At 41.8% G+C, this 21,986-nt stretch overlaps 1 protein-coding gene across 1 annotated transcript; it reads right to left on the bottom strand.

The window, feature by feature from the left end:
• Position 1: 1 nt before the first annotated feature.
• CCDC65 (coiled-coil domain containing 65) lies at positions 2-20,909 on the bottom strand. Its single transcript, XM_049882998.1, has 8 exons — positions 20,522-20,909; positions 19,751-19,918; positions 4,639-4,808; positions 2,830-2,968; positions 1,793-1,990; positions 1,366-1,584; positions 854-1,006; positions 2-740 (listed from the first exon to the last, which is right to left on the bottom strand). The coding sequence occupies exons 1-8, from the start codon at positions 20,645-20,647 to the stop codon at positions 423-425; spliced, it is 1,491 nt and encodes a 496-aa protein (XP_049738955.1). The 5' UTR covers positions 20,648-20,909; the 3' UTR covers positions 2-422.
• Positions 20,910-21,986: the final 1,077 nt, after the last annotated feature.

The following is a 21,986-nucleotide window of genomic DNA, read 5'->3' as shown; positions in this document are numbered from 1 at the left end:
CACCTGGTACTTTCTGAGGTTACTTCTGTAAGTGGGATTGAGGAAAAGGACTGAGGGAAAAAACATTCTGGGTTGGCTCTTACCTGGCAGGGGGATGGTTGGAAGCCTTGAATCACCTCTCCCTGGCCCCCTCTTGCTTTCCTAGCTTACCCCAGTGACCTGGTCTTGGATACTCCCATTGGAGCCCTAGGTCCCATGGTGCTCTGGTTCAGAAGCAATGCTTCATTGAGCAGTAAGCCTCCTGGTAGTAGCCTAACTATTCTCTCTGCTCCCTGGTACTGCAGTTCCTAGTGTTTTCAAAGTGGACTGCTCTGTCCAATACAGCAAAGATACAAGGAGCTAATAAACTCCCTGGAAACTTTTAATAGCAAAGTCCTTGAATCTCAAAAAATCTCTAGTTGGGAAGAGGCTTACTCCTTGGATCACAGGGTATGGGAGATCACGTGGGCGGCTTCAATGATGTTGTAACTGGTTGGACGTTGTTTGCCACCTGGGTGGGCTATAGGTATGGACAAGGGCTGGGGTAAGTTGCTTCGATGGTTGACAATGAAGAGTGGGTTGAGCTGGCTCAGCACTTCATCACTCACTGAGATGCCATCCAGGTACTGCTTGAGCATCTCCCTCAGCTTCTCGTTGATTTCGAACAGCTGGGTTCGTCTGCGTTGGAGGCTCAGTTGCTCCAGTTTCACTTTATTGTACCTTTTCCAGAAGTTCTCCATCCCTGTGTAGTCCATCATCACCTGGGAGTTGAGTTAAAGGGAGAAGGTGTGCAGCAGGGCCCATTAGTGACTGCTACCCAGTGCCCCATCATCCCTAACCTTGAGCAATGGCCCCTGGGCCCTAGGAACTTCACCTTTGCGAGCTCCTCAGTAAGCTCTTCTGGGTTATTTTCCACTATCTCCGCCTGCTCCTCAGGGGTCAATATTGATGAGTAAAAAGGTAGTACTTTTTCTTCTTCTGTTTCATATTTCCTACATATTTCAGCAAGTTTGAGGATTTTTTCACCCTATGGGAAGCAGGAAGAAAACTTTTATTAGGAAACAGGGCAAGGAGGAGAGATAGTAGAGTTGGCTCCCCTGCTTGAACCCAGGGGTGCTACTCATCCAGATAGGAGACAATAGTGAAAAAAAAAAAAAACCTACATGCTGTGCCAAGCATTATTCCAAGTGTTTTGTGTTTATTAATTCATCTAATTTAAAATGTGAGAGGGGAAAGAACATGGAATAAAAAAGACATTGCAAGTGTCCACTGAGGTAGGAAGCAGGAGGGTTACTTTCTGCCCTCTTGTACTTTTCCCAAACCTTTTTACTTTGCAGGGTACCAGGCTGGGAGGCTTTGTTTGCACCACCCTCTCTCCTTTTTTACCTTATTGACAATCTTTTTCAGGGCCTTGAGGGTAGCATTACTTTCTAGAGTGAGCTTGACCAGGTTCTCCTGTGATACTCCCCGGGCCTGAGTCCTTTGGGCCTTAAGTTTCCGTAACTGTACAAGGATCAACTCCTTGTCATCACGAATATACTGGTTCTGTTCTTCACTCTCACGGCTGTGCACCATGATTTTGCCTTTTAAAACACCTATGGCATCCTGGTTGGGAGGAACAGAATAGATTAGAGGAAACGCTTGACCAGCTGAGGGTCTTGAGTTAGACAGGCAAAAGGTCTGTTTGGGGACTGAAATCAGAGTGTAACATCTTTCCCCAACCAGTGACAAGGCCCAGTGGGAATTGGGGGAAGATGAACACAGCATGATGGAGCAGTTGAAGCCGTGAGTATTTCTGGCTGGTGGCACTAACCTGTAGTTTCTGTATTTTTTTCATCTGGGCTTCAATCTCTTTGGAGCTCTTCTCATCCTTTACCTTCAGGGCCTCAAAGGCAATCTTTCGATCCTCTGTGGCATCAGTGTAATTCTTGAGTGCTTCCTGGAACCGTCTCCACAAATCTTCCACGATGTTCTCCAGCTGCAGTCTTAGAAAGTGCTTCTCTTCTAAATTCTAGGAAGTGGCGCCAAAATAGCCAGTGTTTGGAATCAACTTATCAGTACCCGTTCACTTCCACATGCAACCTCACCTCCTTGAACTGTTCGTTGCATAGTATAGTGTAGGCATTGCAAATGAAAATGTCTATAAAGACTGGGCAGATGGCACAAATAAATGTTGTGGGCTAGGTAGGCCTGTGGTGAACTGGAGAGGAAATGCTCTATTTAAAGGGGGCTGCAGCTACTCAGCTCTACATGAATGCTGGCATTTGGAAATGTGGCCCAGTGTTGCCAGATCTTTCCATTTTTTAAGGGAGGCTGAATACTTTGATTTTTATTTGAAATCTCCCAATTTTTAAATGTAGGAAGCTTACTCAAAAGTTGTATAAAACGCTGTGGAGCAAAACAAAAACAACCCCATACCCAAATCCAGGCTGACTAAGTTTGTAACCTCCCAGATGGTAGAAATCACTTTGGGCCAAGAGGCAAGAGACCCTGGATTCTCCTGGCTCTCCCACAGACCAGCAGCATGAATGTGGCTTGTCATTTTACTTCTTTGGGCCTTAGTTTCTTCATCTGCCAATCACAGGTGAAGCCAGATGATCTCCTTGGTGCTTTTTAGCTTTAAATGCATTCTCTTGACATTTCAAAAGGGCCCTATTTCCCAACTAATTTTCACGAAATTACAAAAAGCAATAGGGGTACCTAACAGTGGCTATAGACATTTTCTTGACTATGCTGATGTCTGAAACACTGGCCTCCATCCTGGGCTAAAGGGTCTCTTCTAGGTCTAGTAACCTTGAGCATTTTTGTATCACTTCTCTCAGCTCTTGCCTATCTGCTGCCCCTCTGTACCTTGTTTTTGAGATCATCCCACATGCTCTGGAACTCCAGCTTGCTTTCATACTCAGTATCTATATAGTTCTGCTCCATGGCCATGAAGACATCTTGTAGGTAATGAATCTCTTTCTCATGTTGGTCTATGATCATCTTCCTATAGGAGACAAGACACTGTCCCTATTCTCAGGGATAATGAATACAGACTAGTAATGACAACTCAAAACATTATGTAATAAAACTCCAGGTACAGAGGGAAGGAGGGCTGTATTCTTTTTAGGGCCAGGAAGAATGAATAAGATTATTTTTATTTTGATTTTTTAATAAGTAATGATACAAAAATTTAAAATTTCAAAAGGTTTATAGTGAGAAGTCTCCTTCCTGTCCCTGTTTCTGATTTTGAAAGTTAAAAGTGGATGGTGGGCACTGTTTACAATAGCAAAAAAGATGGAAGCAACCAACGTGCCCAGCAACAAATGAATGGATAAATAAATTATGGTATATTCACACAATGGAATTCTATGCATCAGTAAAGAACAATGATGAAGCAGTGAAACATTTCATAACATGGAGGAATCTGGAAGGCATTATGCTGAGTAAAATTAGTTGCAAAAAGACAAATATTGTATGAGACCACTATTATAAGAACTTGAAAAATAGTTTAAACAGAGAAGAAAATATTTTTTGATGGCCACGAGAGTGGGGAGGGAGGTAGGGAAAGGGATTTTCACTAATTAGATAGTAGATAAGAACGATTTTAGGTGATGGGAAAGAAAAACACAATACAGGAGAGGTCAGCACAACTGGATAAACCAAAAGCAAAGCAGTTTCCTGAATAAACTGAATGCTTCAAAGGCCAGTGTAGCGGGGGTGGGGGTTTGGGGACTATGGCTTAGGGGACATCTAAGTCAATTGGCATAATCTATTAAGAAGACATTCTGCATCCCACTTTGGAGAGTGGCGTCTGGGGTCTTAAACACTAGCAAGTGGCCATCTAAGATGCATCAATTGGTCTCAACCCACCTGGAGCAAAGGAGAGTGAAGAACGCCAGAGATACAAGGTAATTATGAGCCCAAGAGACAGAAAGGGCCACATGAACCAGAGACTACATCAGCCTGAGACCAGAAGAACCAGATGGTGCCCGGCTATAACCGATGACTGCCCTGACAGGGAACACAACAGAGAACCCCTGAGGGAGCAGAAGAGCAGTGGGATGTAGTCCTCAAATTCTCGTAAAAAGACCAGCCTTAATGGTCTGACTGAAACGAAGAAGGACCCCAGAGGTCATGGTCCCCAGACCTTCTGTTAGCCCAAGACAGGAACAATTCCCAAAGCCAACTCTTAGACAGGAATTAGACTGGACTCTGGGATAGAAAGTGATACTGGTGAAGAATGAGCTCCTTGGATCAAGTAGACACATGAGACTATGTGGGCAGCTCCTGTCTGGAGGGGAGATGAGAGGGCAGAGGAGGTCAGAAGCTGGCCGAATGGACACGAAAAGAGAGGTGGAGAGGAGTGTGCTTTCTCATTAGGGGGAGAGCAACTAGGAGTATATAGCAAGGTGTATATAAATTTTTGTATGAGAGACTGACTCGATTTGTAAGCGTTCCCTTAAAGTGATGGGCCTGACACGGGAAAAAGGAAACTAAAGCTATAAGTTTAAACCTATGTCAGTTTAGAAGGCACTCATGATCTTCCCTGCGGGGGCCATGTCATTATCAAGGTGGGATGTTCCAGGGTGCTGGCCACCTGCTTACAGGCAGCTCCTTGACAGTCTGGCCACTTCCTTGGACTCAATCCCCCATCTCTTCCTAGGGCCCCCATACCTTTCTGTCTCAAACTCCTTGGTTAGGGTCTCCAGCTCCATATTGTAGCTTTCCTCCAGGAGGTTGAGCCGGCGCCTCTGCAGGGCCAAGAGCTGATCAACATTGTGCAGGTGGCTACGCAGGGCATGAGCATACTGCTCTTCAGCTTCTGACAGGTCCTTAGCTAAAGACTGGGCAGGAAACAGAGAGTTACCATTCTAGCTGAATGGCATCTGTGTGAAAAGAAAAATATATTCAGCTGGCTAGCTGGACTGCATCATGACATTTACTCCCTAGTTCCTAATGGCAGTTCTTTGACTCTAGAATTGCTGGCACTTCCGCTCTTGATGTAAAGCAAGAGCCCAATGGAGCTAGCCAATGCCCTAGGGATAATAAACATTTACAATGACGGAGCTACCACTAAAAGAAACTTGGAGAAATGGCTGCTTTGAGGTCTGAGGAAGAAAATCCACAAGTTGAGCTAGGAACGTCTTGTCATACAGTATAGCAAAGAAGTTACAAAAGACCAGTAGGGTCATGCCAAAAGGACACATGAAGTAGCTCACTGTGCCATTTGTATTTCCAAAGATGGGCACAGTGTCTCCCAACCTACAATCTTCAGGAATGTGAACTTGCCATTTCCCCATTAAGAGGTGGAACCTCCTCTTCCACCTGTTGAATTTGGGCAGACCCTGTGACTGCTTTGACCAATAGATTATGGCAGAAGTGACATTGTGCTGGTTCTGGGCATAGCCCTTAATTGGCCGAGTTGCCTCTTCCTGCCCATTAGAAGGCTCTTTCTGGGGTTGCTCCCTCTACAAACCCTGTCTCCATGCTTTGAGAAGCCCAATGCACATAGGGGGAACATGTGAAACTCCAGTCAACAGCCCAGCTGAGCTCCCAGCTGACAGCCAGAATCAACTCCCAGCCATTGGGATGTCCAACCAAGTACAGCCTTCAGATGACTGTAGCCCCAGCTGACATCTGACTGAAACTGCATGAAAGACCCCAAACAAGAACCACCCTAGTCAGCTCAGTCAACCTATGGAACCATGAGAGATAATAGTAAATTCTTCTAAGCCACTAGTTTAAAGGTGGTTTGTTATGTAGCAATAGATAACTGGAATACTTCTACCAGCAAGAAAGAGGTAGTTTGAGCATCAATAAGGATAATAACTGCAATGGAGTGAAACATATCAAGTATGTTTGATTCATGAGTTCATAAGGGCACTTTAAAAAATTCAATCAGTTACCATTGGAGGGTGCTTCTTTGTTCTCTTAATTGAAAACTGGTAAATAAAGAGAAAGTATCAAGCATTTATCCTACCTTTACTATATAAACTATACTTCTGGGTAACTGGTAAATTAGGGGAAGTATCTCTTTATAGATGTTGTGATGGTTAAGACTGTGTGTCAACTTGGCTGGACCATGATTCTCAGTGTTTTGGCAGGTGTATAATGTTTTGATCACTTCCATGTTGAGATCTGATATGGGATCACCCCCATGATGGGATCTGCTGTGAGTAGCCAGTCAGTTGAAAGGGAGTTTCCTTGGGCGTGTGGCCTGCACTGAATATAAGTGAACATTCTAGCAAGGCTTGGGGGCTTTCTGCCCCCTCTGGATCCTGCAGCTGGCTCCTGTTTGTCTGCCCTCCGGTTCTTGGCTCTTCAACTAGCAGCTTACCTGCAGTCTTTCCTGCTGCTCTTGGGATTCATTGATCATCAATCTTCACAGCCTGTGAGCAAGAGCCCTGCTCTCTGACCTGCTGATCTTGGGTTCACCAGTCCCTTTGGCTATGTGATTCAAGAGAAGCCTCTATTCTGACCCCCAAACTTGGGACGATCCAGCCCCTATAACTGTAGGAGCCATTTCCTTGATATAAATTTCTCTATGTATGTGTTTATATGCTTTACTGGTTTTGCTTCTCTAGCAAACCCAGCCTAAAACAGAAGTATTCAAGCTAATGAATGAAAAAGGAATGGTCCTATTAGAATATCAGCATTTTGCTCCCCCCCAGTGAATTAATGGATCATCAACAGCTGCTAACATCACGAAAAGAAAGATAACTAGACATTTTGTCTCTCCCGATGGAAGAATACAATGCCTGCAAAGTAGTCTTGGCAAATAAATAGGACCTGAATCTAATCTAGCTTCTAGCTCTAATTACCAAGACAGGAAACACAGAAGACAAAGTAACACGTTAAACCACAATACAGAATACCAAGCAGTTGTAAAAATAAAAGAATGAGAATCTCTTTATGGGCTAATGTGGAACAACCCCCAAGAGAAAGAGCCAAAATGGCGGAATAGACAGATACTTCTGGCGATTCCTCTTTACAACAAAGACCCGAAGAAAAAAGTGAAACGAGTATATTTGTGACAAGCCGGTAGCCCTGAGCTTCAAAGGCAAGCTTAGAAAATGATCTGAGGGGCAGGGGGAGGAAAAGACCGTTCAGCAGTGGAGAGGGGTTACCGGACCTGAATTGTGGTAAGCCCTCAGGCACCGTTCCCGGAGTAGTGGCGCCGGCTGGTACCAGCGTTTGGCTGCAGTTTCCTCAGGGTGAAGCAGCCAGCCACACAGCCTACTCACAACTCCAGAACCAGAGAAGAATGGCGCTCTCGGCAAAAGCTAAGTACTTGTGTATAAATTACCACGCCCTCCCCCATCCCCAAGCCGGCTTCAGTGGCTGAATTCCCTGGGCCCGAGATAGGCACTGTTGAGCACCTAGAGCCATCCTCCCGACCTTGGGGAAGGAAAAAAATTGAAACTGGGAGAAAAGATAATTTGCTAGCTCCACTAACCAGGGGAACTCAGGACAGAAGCGGCTCCTGCCCAGGCATAAATGGTCCGTGGACTTTGAGCACCTTCCCCTCTGCATGGACCTGTGTGGGCCTATTTCAGGAGAATAGGCCCTTGTTGGCAGACTCCAACTGTTTCAGCTGTGCAGTGGAGAGGTGGGTGTTTGATGTTTGAGGCTGCTTTGCCTATTAAGGTCCTTTACCCACATCAGGGACCTAAGGACTGGTAGCTCCACTCAGGTCACCCAGCCACCCGCAACAAGGGTCCAAGGATAACTGTTACCTCCCAGTCCTTACAACCAAAAACTTTGGGTGCCCATGGTCCATCTGCAGAACCCACCCACCTGCATGCTCTAGGGAATATGGATGTCCTTTCCTCAGAGACACTCAGGGGTTGGTTCTCAGCTCCCTGCCTTGTTCAGAGCGTGACCCCCTGCTGCAGTCAGATACCGGTCTATATGCCAATCACCCCTGCCCCGCTAAGACTGTAGGACAGAGCCTGTACTACACACTTGATGATCAGCTACCTAGAAACCTGAGCTGAATTCATACAAGAAAAGTGAATGCACTACTAGACTGATATACCTGAAAACAGCTCTAGCCATCTGGGGACAGGACGTCGGAGCTCCAAAGGCAAAAATAATCAAGCTAGCTCACTGAAGCAACTCATTTGGGTATATCAAAACAAAACAAAGCAAGAAGCTACGACACAGTGAGCAAGCATAAACTAATACAATAACTTATAGATGGCTCAGAGACAACAGTTAATATCAAGTCACATAAAGAAACAGACCATGATCACCTGAACAAACTCTCAGAACAAAGAATCCAGGGATCTTCTAGATGAAGGTGCATTCCTGGAATTACCAGAGCCAGAATACAAAAGTTTAATATACAGAACCCTTCAAGACATCAGGAAGGAAATGAGGCAATATGCAGAACAAGCCAAAGAACACATAGATAAAGCAATTGAAGAAATTAGAAAGATTATTCAGGAACATAATGAAAAGTTTAATAAGCTGGAAGAATCCATAGACAGCAATCAGAAATTCAAAAGATTAACAATAAAACTACAGAAGTAGACAACTTGATAGAAAGTCAGAGGAGCAGAATTGAGCAAGTAGAAGCGAGAATTTCTGAACTCAAAGATAAATCACTTGGCACTAATATATTTGAAGAAAAATCAGATAAAAGAATTCTAAAGAATGAAGAAACCTTAAGATTCATGTGGGACTCTATCAAGAGAAATAACCTATGAGTGTTTGGAGTACCAGAACAGGGAGGGATAACAGAAAATACAGAGAGAATTGTCAAAGATTTGTTGTCAGAAAACTTTCCTGGTATTGTGAAAAAATGAGAAGATATCTATCCAAGATGCTCATCGAACGCCATATAAGGTAGATCTTAAAAGAAAGTCACCAAGACATATTATAATCAAACTTGCCAAAACCAAAGATAAAGAGACAATTATAAGAATGGCGAGGGATAAATGAAAAGTCACCTACAAAGGAGAGCCAATAAGAATAAGCTCGGACTACTTGGCAGAAACCATGCAGGCAAGAAGGCAATGGGATGACATATTTAAAAAACTGAAGGAAAAAAATTGCCTGCCAAGGATCATATATCCAGCAAAACTTTCTCTTAAATATGAAGGTAAAATTAAGACATTTCCAGATAAACACAAGTTTAGGGAATTCATAAAAACCACACCAAAACTACAAGAAATACTAAAGGGAGTTCTTTGGTTAGAAAATCAATAATATCAGGTATCAACCCAAGACTAGAACACTGGGCAGAGCAACCAGAAGTCAACTCAGACACAGAAATCCAAAAAAACAAAGCAAGATTATTAAAAAAAAAAAAAAGCTCAAAAGAGGGTAACAGCAATGTTATTATATAAAAGAAGACAACATTAAAATAAGAGGGACTAAGAAATGTAATCATAGACCTTCCATATGGAGAGAAATATACAGTGATACAAAGAAATAAAAGTTAGATTTAAATTTAGAAAAATAGGGGTAAATAATAAGGTAACCACAAAGTATCCTACTCATCTAAATACAAGAAAAAAATAGACTCAGCAGAAGCAAAATCAACAACAACAAATATGAGGAACGGACAATATATAATCTACTCAGCACATAAAGTTAAGTAGGAAAAAGAAACTGTCAACAATACACAAACAAAGACACCAAAATGATGGCACTAAATTCATACCTATCCATAATTACGCTGAATGTAATGGACTAAATGCACCAATAAAGAGACAGAGCCTGGCAGAATGGATTAAAAAACAAGATCCGTCTATATGCTGCCTATAAGACATACACCTTAGACTTAGAGACACAAACAAACTGAAACTCAAAGGACGGAAAAAAATATATCAAGCAAACAACAATCAAAGAAAGAGCAGGAGTGGCAATATTAATTTCTGACAAAATAGACTTTAAAGTTAAATCCATCATAAAGGATGAGACAGGACACTATATAAAGATTAAAGGGACAATACACCAAGAAGATATAACCGTATTAAATATTTATGCACCCAATGACAGGGCTGCAAGATACATAAAACAAACTCTATCAGCACTGAAGAATGAGATAGACGGCTCCACAAGAATAGTAGGAGACTTCAACACACCACTTTCGGTGAAGGACAGGACATCCAGAAAGCAGCTCAATAAAGACACGGAAGATCTAAATGCCACAATCAACCAACGTGACCTCATAGACATACAGAACATGCCATCCAACAGCAGCCAAGTATACTTTCTTTTCTAGTGCACATGGAACATTCTCTAGAATAGACCACACATTAGGTCATAAAGTAAACCTTAGCAGAATCCAAAACACTGAAATATTACAAAGCATCTTCTCTGACAATAAGGCCATAAAAGTGGAAATCAATAACAGGAAAAGCAGGGAAAAGAAATCAAACACTTGGAAACTGAACAATACCCTGCTCAAAAAAGACTGGATTATAGAAGACATTAAGGAGGGAATAAAGAAATTCAGAGAATCCAATGAGAATGAAAACACTTCCTATCAGAACCTTTGGGATACAGCAAAAGCAGTGCTCAGAGGCCAATTTATATCAATAAATGCACCCATACAAAAAGAAGAAAGGGCCAAAAATCAAAGAATTATCCCTACGACTTGAACAAATAGAAAGGGAGCAACAAAAGAAATGCAAAGGGACCAGAAGAAAACACATAATAAAAATGGGAGCAGAACTAAATGAAATAGAAAACAGAAAAACAATTGAAAGAATTAACAAGACCAAAAGCTGGTTCTATGAAAAAATCAACAAAATTGATAAACCACTGGCCAAACTGACAAAAGAAAAACAGGAGAGGAAACAAATAACCTGAATAAGAAATGAGATGGGCGATATTACAACAGAACCAACTGAAATTAAAAGAATCATATCAGATTACTATGAAAAATTGTACCCTAACAAATTTGAAAACCTAGAAGAAATGGATGAATTCCTAGAAACACACTACCTACCTAAATTAACACAAACAGAGGTAGAACAACTAAATAGACCCATAACAAAAGAAGAGATTGAAAACTCCCAACAACAACAAAAAAAGACCTGGCCCAGATGGCTTCACTGCAGAGTTCTACCAAACTTTCAGAGAAGAGTTAACACCACTGCTACTAAAGGTATTTCAGAGCATAGGAAAGGACGGAATACTACCAAACTCATTCTATGCAGCCACCATATCCCTGATACCAAAACCAGGTAAAGACATCACAAAAAAAGAAAATTATAGACTTACATCCCTCATGAATGTAGATGCAAAAATCCTCAACAAAATTCTAGCCAATAGAATTCAACAAGATATCAAAAACACAATTCATCGTGACCAAGTGGGATTCATACCAGCCATGCAGGAATGGTTCAACATTAGAAAAACAATTAATATAATCCACCACATACATAATACAAAAAACAAGAATCACATGATTTTATCAATTGATGCAGAAAAGGCATTTGACAAAGTTCAACACCCATTCATGATAAAAACTCTCAGCAAAATAGGAATAGAAGGAAAATTCCTCAACATAATAAAGGGCATTTATACAAAGCCAACAGCCAACATCACCCTAAATGGAGACAGCCTGAAAGCATTCCATTGAGATTGGGAACCAGACAAGGATGCCGCTTATCACCAGTCTTATTCAACATTGTGTTGGAGGTCCTAGCCAGAGCAATTAGGCTAGATAAAGAAATAAAGGGCATCCAGATTGGCAGGGAAGAAGTAAAATTATCTCTGTTTGCAGATGACATGATCTTGTACACAGAAAACCCTAAGGAATCCTCAAGAAAACTACTGAAACTAATAGAAAAGTTCAGCAGAGTATCGGGATACAGGATAAACATACAAAAATCAGTTGGATTCCTCTACACCAGCAAAAAGAACATTGAAGAGGAAATCACCAAATCAATCCCATTTACAGTAGCCCCCAAGAAGATAAAATACTTAGGTATAAGTCTTATCAGAGATGTAAAAGACTTATACAGAGAAAACTACAATATACTTCTGCAAGAAACCAAAAGGGACTTACATAAGTGGAGAAACATACCTTGCTCATGGATAGGAAGACTTAACATTATGAAAATGTCTATTCTACCAAAAGCGATCTATATATTTAATGCAATTCCAATCCAAATCCCAACGACATTCTTTAATGAGATGGAGAAACAAATCACCAACTTCATATGGAAGGGAAGGAGGCCCCGGATAAGTAAGGCTTTACTGAAAAAGAAGAACAAAGTGGGAGGCCTTACTTTACCTGATTTTAGAAACTATTATACAGCCACAGTAGTAAAAACAGCCTGGTACTGGTACAACAACAGATACATAGACCAATGGAACAGAATTGAGAATCCAGACATAAATCCATCCAGATATGAGCAGTTGATATTTGACAAAGGCCCCAAAACAGTTAAATGGGGAAAAGACAGTCTTTTTAACAAACAGTGCTGGCATACCTGGATATCCATCTGCAAAAAAATGAAACAAGATCCATACCTCACTCCATGCACAAAAATGAGCTCAAAATGGATCAAAGACCTAAATATAAAATCTAAAACAATAAAGATCATGGAAGGAAAAATAGGGACGTTAGGAGCCCTAATACATGGCATAAACAGTATACTAAACATTATTAAGAATGCAGAAGAAATCCTAGACAACTGGGAGCTCCTAAAAATCAAACACCTATGCTTACCCAAAGACTTCACTAAAAGAGTAAAAAGACTACAGACTGGAAAAAGTTTTTAGCTATGACACTTCCGATCAGCACTTGATCTCTAAAATCTATATGATACTGTAAAAACTCAACTACAAAAAGGCAAATAACCCAATTAAAAAATGGGCAAAAGATACAAATAGACACTTCACTAAAGAAGACATTCAGGTAGCTAACAGATACATGAGGAAATACGATCATTAGCCATTAATTAGAGAAATGCAAATCAAAACTACAATGAGATTTCATCTCACTCCAACAAGGCTGGCATTATCCAAAAAGGACAAAACAGTAAATGTTGGAGAGGCTGTAGAGAGATTGGAACACTTATACACTGCTGGTGGGAATGTAAAATGGTACAACCACTTTGGAAATTGATGTGGCGCTTCCTTAAACAGCTTGAAATAGAACTACCATACGACCCAGCAATCCCACTCCTCGGAGTATATCCTAGAGAAATAAGAGTCTTTACACGAACAGATATATGCACACCCATGTTTACTGCAACACTGTTCACAATAGCAAAAAGATGGAAGCAACCAAGATGCCCATCAACAGATGAATGGATAAATTATGGTATATTCTCACAATAGAATAGTATGCATCGATAAAGAACAGCAATGAATCTCTGAAACATTTCATAACATGGAGGAACCTGGAAGGCATTATGCTGAGTGAAATTAGTCAGTTGCCAAAGGACAAATATTGTGTAAGACCACTAGTATAAGAACTTGAGAAATAGTTTAAGCTGAGAAGAAAACAGTCTTCTGTGGTTACGAGAGAGGGGAGGGAGGGAAGGTGGGAGAAGGGTATTTACTAATTAGATAGCAGATAAGAACTACTTTAGGTGAAGGGAAAGACAACACACAATACAGGGGAGGTCAGCACAACTGGACTAAACCAAAAGCAAAGAAGTTTCCCGAATAAACTGAATGCTTCGAAGGCCAGTGTAGCAGGGGCAGGGGTTTGAGGACCATGGTTTCAGGGGATATCTAAGTCAATTGGCATAATAAAATCCATTAAGAAAATATTCTGCATCCCACTTTGGAAAGTGGCGTCTGGGGTCTTAAACACTAGCAAGCGGCCATCTAAGATGCATCAATGAGTCTCAACCCACCTGGATCAAAGGAGAATGAAGAACACCAAGGACACAATGTAATTATGAGCCCAAGAGACAGAAAGGGCCACATGAACCAGAGACTACATCATCCTGAGACCAGAAGAACTAGATGGTGCCCGGCTACAACCAGTGACTGCCCTGTCAGGGAACACAACAGAGAACCCCTGAGGGAGCAGGAGAGCAGTGGGATGCAGACACCAAATTCTCATAAGACCAGACTTAATGGTCTGACTGAGACTAGAAGGACCCCGGTGGTCATGGCCCCCAGACCTTCTGTTGGCCCAGGAAAGGAACCATTCCCGAAGCCAACTCTTCAGACATGGATTGGACTAGACAATGGGTTGGAGAGGGATGCTGGTGAGGAGTGAGCTTCTTGGATCAGGTGGACACTTGAGACTATGTTGGCATCTCCTGCCTGGAGGGGAGATGAGAGGGTGGAGGGGGTTAGAAGCTGGTGAAAAGGACACGAAAAGAGAGAGTGGAGGGAGAGAACGGGCTGTCTCATTAGGGGGAGAGTAATTGGGAGTATGTAGCAAGGTGTATATAAGTTTTTGTGTGAGAGACTGACTTAATTTGTAAACTTTCACTTAAAGCACAATAAAAACTATTAAAAAAAATGGTTAAAATAGAAAAAAAATTGTTAAGTGAAAAAAGCAAGGGGCAAAGTGTGTGATGGTATACTATCATTTATATTAAAAAAAAAAGGCTTACTGATGAAACGAATTATTGAGAGGGGCACTGGCAGCTGAAAGGCATGGGTGGGAGGGAAAATTTCTCTGTATACAACCTTTTTATCTCTTGAATTTTGAATAATGTGAATGTATTACCTATTCAAAAAAGGAAGACAAATTAAAATTAAACAAAGCAAAAGAGTCATACGCTGAGTTCTCACATGATGCATTAGCCTTGGGTTCACTCACTGTTTGACCTGTACACAGAGCTAGCCTCTGTCTGATATGTATAGTATGAAAAAGGATCCTATAAAATAGGTTCTGATAATGAAGACCATTCATTTACTCAACAAATGTGTACCCAATCCCTGCTATATACCAGCACAATGCTGGATGCTGAGGATTCACAGATGAAAAGTCATGATCACTGCCCCCAAAGGAGCTTATATTCTAGTAGAAATATAAAATTACAATATAACATGCAAATTACTATGAGGTTGATGTTTTACAAGTGACAATGGGATATAAAGGACTGCGTGCCTACATCTGACAAAGAGCACTGGGGAAGGCTTCAGAGGAGATATTTGTACCAACTCTTGAGAGAGGAGTAGGAGTGTTCCAGAAGTACGACTGGGGAGGTGGGGGAAAGGGATTTCAAGACAGAGGGAGTAGCATGTGCAAAGGCACAGGTATGAAACAAGGCTGGCTGTGTGAAAGGTACAGGTAGGGGCCAGATAGAAAAGGGCTTTGATGCTCTTACTATGGAGTCTGGATTTTTTTTCCTGTAGATGATGGGAGCCACTAAGAAAATTTAAACTTCGGAGTAACAGGATCTGATTTTTGGTTTTAGAAAGATAATCCTGGTAGTTGTGTAGAGAATCATCTGGAGTCAGTTGAGCTCAAAGACTGGAAGACCAGACTATTGCAGTAGTCCAGATGAGAGGTAATGCCCAGGTCCCAACTACAGCAGGGCAGTGGGGAAGGAGAATAGAGTATGGCTTTGAAAAATACTTAAGCAGAAGATTATACAGGACTTAGTAACAGAGGTCAGGGATGGAGGAAAAATCTAGGATGATGCCCAGATTTCCGAGCTGGATGACTTGATGAATGGCATCAGCCACCCCAGAAAGAGTATAAAGAAGACTAGACTGTAAAAAAAAAAGGATGGAAAATGAGCTGGTTGGGAAGGGGAACCTCATGAGTTCAGTTGTGAGGACAATGCAACAATCAGGAAGAGATATCTAGGAACCTTGAGTATAAGGATTTGGAACTCAAGAGAAAAATCCAGGCTGGTGTTACTGACTTGGGAGTCAATTCCAACTCATAGCAACCCTATAAAACAGAATAGAAATGCCCCATAGGGTTTCCAAGGAGCGGCTGGTAGACCTGAACTCCCAACCTGTTTGTTAGCAGCCAAGCTCTTAACCGCTGTACCACCAGGGTTCCCATTAATATGTAAATGGTATTTAATGACAGAATGAGTAAGATTGTCTAAGCCTAGACACTTGGAGATGTCTAGGCACAGAAACTTGGCGAACACTGAAGTTCACTGGACGGAGAGAGGAAGATGAACTCACAAAGAGGACTGGATGTACATGTCCCAGCGTCAAGAGAAAAGCAGGAAAAGAATGGTATCATGGAAGCCAAAGGAGAGTTTCAAGAAGTAGGGATGACCAAGAGGGACAGTGCCATAGAGAGGTCAGATTAGATGAAGACTAAATGGTGAAAAGTATCCACAATTCTGGTCTGGAAGCCTTTACCAGAACAGCTTCCTAGAGAAGGGTAGAAACCAGATGTTGTGGGATCAGGGTAAATGGGAGGTGAAGAAATGGTGATAGCAAATGAGGATCGCTAACATTTGTACATTTAACATGTGCAGTTTCAGTTATTCAGAAATGACCCTGAAGGTGCTTAATATTAGCAATGTGTAATTTAGCTAAGGCAAGAGGGACTGTAATCATAAGCTGCAAGGCTGTCGTGTAGGAAAAAGCTAATTGGCTTGTGGGTGAGCCTGGCCCATTGTGCATTATTCCACTTGTTCTCTTTTCATTAAGTATTTGATAACTCTAAATAAGAGTCTGAAAAAAAAATCACTTCAAAAGCCATAAAGTATAACTGGTGGGGTGAGGATTTCTAAGGTATAAGGATTTTTGCAAATTTGGGGACTCTTAATATCTATTACCTGAAGCTGCCTAGGATCTGCTGAATTTTTCCCCAGTACTTTGGCTGTGAAGGAGAAATGTGTTTTCTAGAGGGGGAATACCAGATTGACGATGTATATTTTGCTGTTATGGGAATTTTTTTTTTTAAGATAGAAGAGAGTAAGGAGAAGGAGTCAGTAAACAGAGGTTAAAATAAGATGAAAGAAGGGCATACAGCAAAATCCCTTAGAGGAAAAGATGGGATGAAATCAAGAACTCAAGAACCTCTCTAGACCCGATAGCATTCTTTAGTGAGATGCAAAAACTAATCACTAACTTTATAGGGAAGGGAAAGAAGCCCTGAATAAGTAAAAAATTATAAAAGAAGGACACAGTAGGAGGCCTCACACTGCCTGATCTCTGAACCTACTATACAGCCATGGTAGTCAAAACATTCTGGTACTGGTACGACAACAGACACATAGACCAATGGAACAGAATTGAGAACCCAGGCATAAATCCATCCACCTATGGACAGCTGATCTTCAACAGAGGACCAAGCTCTATTAAATGGGGAAGGGACAGTCTCTTCAACAAGTGGTCCTGTAAAAACTGGATATCTATCTGTAGAAAAATTAAATAGGACCCATACCTCACACCATACACAAAAACTAACTCGAAATGGATCAAAGACCTAAATATGAACCTAAAACGATAAAGATCATGGAGGAAAAAATAGGGACAATGCTAGAGGCCCTAATACATGGCATAAATAGAACACCAAACATAACTAAAAATGCACACACAGCAGAACATGAACTAGATAAATGGGACCTAAAAATAAAACATGCTCAACAAAAGACTTCTCCAAAAGAGTAAAAAGAAAACCTACATATTGGGGAAAAAATTTTAGCTATAACATATCCAACAAGGGTCTAATCTCTGAAATTTACAGAAAACTTCAACACCTCAACAACAACAAAAAAGACAGTCCAATTAAAAAATGGGCAAGTGATATGAACAGACACTTCACCAAAGAAGACATTTAAGCTACTAACATATGAAGAAATGCTCGTGGTCATTAGCAATTAGAGAGATGCAAATTAAAACTACAATGAAATACCATCTCACCCTGACATTATTGGTACTAATCAAAAAAAAAAAAAAAAACAGAAAATAACAAATGTTGACAAGGATGTGGGGAGATTAGAACTCTTACATACTGCTGGTGGAAATGTAAATTGATACAACCATTATGGAAAATGATATGGCGCTTCCTCAAAAAGCTAGAAATAGAAATACCATGTGATCCAGCAATCCCACTCCTAGGTATATACCCTAAAGAAATAAGAGTTGTGACATAAATAGACATATGCATAGCCATGCTTATTGCAGCATTATTCACAATAGCAAAAGGGTGGAAACAACCTAAGTGCCCATCAACAGACGAATGGATTAACGAACTGTGGTACATACACATACCCACCAGCATACCCATCAGCAAATACAGGTTTGGTGGTGGATTATTTCTAAATACATGACTGAAGTGCTCCTCATATATTAATATAGACAATAGAGCACACAAGTGGCACAGTCAGGGAAACATCTTAGACATAACCAAACACTTCATGGGATGAAGATCCTAGGCTTGAAGCAAAAGGACTGTAGACTCAGGGAACATCTACGTCAATTGGCACAACATAGTTCATAAAGACAATGTTCAACATTCTACTTTGGTGAGTAGCATCTGGGGTCTTGAAAGTTTGCTAATGGCCATTTAAGATACAACTATTGGTCTCTTCCAGTCTGGAAGAAAGGAGAGTGAAAAAAGCCAAAGATCCAAGGGAGCAATGAGTCCAAAGGACTAATGGACCACATGAACCACAGCCTACACGATCCCAGGACCAGAAGAACTAGATGGTACCCAGCTACTACTACTGACTGCTCTGACTGGGATTACAACTGAGGGTCCCAGACAGAGTGGGAGAAAAATATAGAATCAAAAAATCAAATTTCACAAAATAGACCATACTTACTGGTCTGACAGAGACTGGAGGAACCCCCGAGACTATGGCCGTAAGACACCCTTCTGACCTGGACCTAAAGCCATTCCTGGAGACCACCTTCCAGTCAAACAATAGCCAAGCTCATTGTTGTTCTTGTTGTTAGGTGCTGTTGAGTTGCTTCCAACTCATAGTGACCCTATGTACAACAGAATGAAACACTGCCCGGTCCTGCGCCACCCTCACAATCCTTGTTATGTGTAAGCGCTGTGTCAATCCATCTCATAAAATAAACAGTAACACCCAAGAGGAACATGCTCCTTAGGATAATCAATTACATGAGATCGAAAAGGCAATATTAGCCCAAAAGCAAAGATGAGAAGGCAGGAAGTGGTAGAAAATTAGGACAAAAGGAAACAGGCAGCCCAGAGCAGAAATGGGGAGAGTGCTGACAGATTGTGGGGAATGAAGCCAAGACTATGAAACACTTTATGTGCAGACTATCGAATGGGTAGCTAATTTGCTCTGTAAGCTTCCATCTAATGAACAATAAAAATGTTTTTAAAAAAGATCTTTCCAAGAGCATAAAGATGCCTGACTGAATTGCTTAGAGATCCAGAACTGCTCTTACTCACGGAAATTTTCTCAACCTTAATTAGGGTCAATGAAGTTGAATCAGAGGCCAAACAGAATTTGATTGAAAAAGCACTATAGTAAGAGTCAAGAAACCTGTTCTCTAGTCTCTGCACTCCCACTAGCTGTGTGACTTGGTTAAGTCGGTTCCCGTCTCTTGTAAGCCCTTCTCCATGTGAGCCTTCTCACATTGAAATGAAGGTGTAGGACTAAGTTCAAGGCATTGGGTGATGTCTACTGTGCCTTATAACTCTAATATTGTATAGTACTGGTTTGGGACAGTAGATGACCAAGGAGAATGGCTCCTCTGATGGAGGGAGAGGGATGGCAGCCTAATATTCTATTTTTCATTAGTGAAACTTAACTACCCACAGCCTGGCTTTGTCACAGCCTGCCATCTTGTCAGGGCTTTGAGACTAATTAATTAACTAATTCACTAGGCCCACTCTATTAAGAGAAGTCAAAGCAACATACTCAAGTGTTTTCTTGGGAAGTGTGCCTACCTTGATGACACTGTTCTTGCAGTCCACCACTCGTTCAAATGTTTGGCTGAGGATCTCAATGTCTTTATGAAGCTCTTTGGTCTTGACTTCTCGAAGGACGGTTCTCCACTGTGTGTTAATCTTATTAAGGTTCAGAGCACTATTGTGCTCCTCCTTGGCCAGTTTGTCCTGTGTGAAGGAATAAATACACCCCCAGTAGGTCAAAAGCTCTGACACAGTACAACAAACAAGATCACACTTAGTTTGTCAGCTGACACCTGACCACCTTGTCTTTCCTGAGGGACCAAAGCTCTTGACAACTAATACTCAGGGGGTTCCTCTCCTTGTTTTGGAAGGGCCTGAAGTAAAACAGGAACAGCCTCATGGCATTTTAGGGAAGGCAAGGGTGAATTTCCTTCAAGGTGGTGGCATCAGAGCATGATGTTGTTTTTAATGACCCACCTCCCGGGAGAATATCAGAATTTCAGACAGCTGAGACAGCTGACAGCACCTCCTGTCCCAGTTTCGGGGCTCAGTTGTGACTGACCAACTCTATGACTTACCCCCCTCCCCCCCTTCGCCCCATCTCCATGCTTGGCAGAGAATTTTCTCCCCCACAACATGTTGCCTGAACGCTGACTATATCTGCGTCTCAAGATTTCCGGAGAAGGGGAAGCCAGGATGAAAATGAGGCTGCGTCAATACAGGGTCGAAGAGACAGGGGCAGCGCGGGGCAGGGGGTGGGGGGGAGGAAGGGGGAGTTGGGCAGGGTGTAATGCAGAAGGCCATTACCTTCAAGAACTGGCTCAGGAGCCTCTCCTTCTTCTTGGCCATCTCTTCATCAGCCAACAACTTCTGTTGAAAAAGAAGCAGCTGCTCTTCATCGGATAGGGGCACTTTTTTCCCTTTCTTAGGCATGGCTGCGCTGGGAACTGGATCTGGGGAAGAAGCTTCAGACTACCTCGGCCCGCGTTAGAGAGGGTAGGAGAAAAACGTCCCCGGAAAGGGGCCTCCCAGAACTACCCTTGAGAGACAGTGAGACCTTAAAATCTCCGTCCTTGGGCAAAAGACAGCCGGGGCAAGCGAAGAAAGCGGGTTCCCCAGACGCCCGGGCTGCGTCTCTGTCTCCTAGCAACTGCCAAGCTCAGTGAAAAGCTGAGAGGCGCGAACCTGGCTTGGAGCGCCCCCTGCCCGCTGGAGGACTCCGATCTTGACAGGGTCGTTTACTCTTAAAAGCCCTCAAAAGTGGTTACCAGGGATGCCCAGGCACTTGTTATTTTTGATGATGGGAAAGGCAACACCGAATGAGCGTGAAGCGTTCACAGCTTGACAAAAGTTAACGATGTCACTAAAATGTACACTAGAAAAAAGGTCCTTTTGATAATTGCTATGACATATAATTTTGAAACAACAAGCAAAAATAAATGTGTCCATATATATGTATGTAGACATATACGTGTATAGGTATGTATATGTGAGTATATGTGTGTGTATATAGGTGTATGAGTATGTACATGCATGTATGTGACTGTGCACATGTATTCATATATGTAATAAAGCGCATAGGGAGCACAGTTATGGATACTTCTTAGACGAAACGAAACACATTGCAGGATTGGTTTCCTGGGTTTAAAGGATTAGGACCATAGTTTCACAGGTCGTCTCAGTTAATTGGCATAATATACTTCATAAAGTTTATGTTCTACATCCTAGTTTGGTGAGTAGTGTCTGGGGCCTTAAAAGTGTGGGAGCAGCCATCTGAGATACAACAATTAGCCTCTAATTGTCTATAGCAAAAGAGAAAGAAGGAAATTAAAGACTACATGAACCATGGCCTCATCTACCCTGAGACCAGAAGAACGAGATGGTACCTGGCTACCACTACTGACCATTCTGATCAGGGCCACAAAAGATGGACCCTGATAGAACGGGAGCAAAATGTGGAACAGAACTCAAATTCTTAAAAAGTCCAGACTTATTTGACTGGTTGAGACTTGAGGACTCCCTGAGATTACTGTCCAGAGATCCTCTTTAAGCCTTGAACCAAAACTAGCCCCTGAGGTTACCTTTTATCTAAATAACAGATTGGCTTACAAAATATGGTGATATTCTTTATTTTGTACTGTGCTCCTTTAAAAAATCATCTATATAAGACCAAACAGTCAACAATTACTTTAAAACAAAGATGAAAATGTAAGGGGGTAGGGAAACTAGATTAATGGAAACAGAACAACCAGAATGGAAATGTTGAGAATAT

Source organism: Elephas maximus, chromosome 4, assembly GCF_024166365.1.
Source record: "Elephas maximus indicus isolate mEleMax1 chromosome 4, mEleMax1 primary haplotype, whole genome shotgun sequence".
NCBI classification, from domain to species: domain Eukaryota; kingdom Metazoa; phylum Chordata; class Mammalia; order Proboscidea; family Elephantidae; genus Elephas; species Elephas maximus.
The sequence above is the reverse complement of the archived record's forward strand: the minus strand, read 5'-3'. Positions and strand labels throughout refer to the sequence as shown.

What these genes read in the sequence shown, in the direction of transcription:
- CCDC65 (XM_049882998.1), bottom strand. Translation starts at nt 20,647, where the DNA reads ATGCCTAAGAAAGGGAAAAAAGTGCCCCTATCCGATGAAGAGCAGCTG. An exon ending in GGGATGATCTCAAAAACAAG is followed by an intron (nt 1,991 to 2,829) that starts GTACAGAGGGGC and finishes GCCACTTCCTAG; the next exon opens with AATTTAGAAGAGAAGCACTT. An exon ending in TTACTGAGGAGCTCGCAAAG is followed by an intron (nt 741 to 853) that starts GTGAAGTTCCTA and finishes CTCAACTCCCAG; the next exon opens with GTGATGATGGACTACACAGG.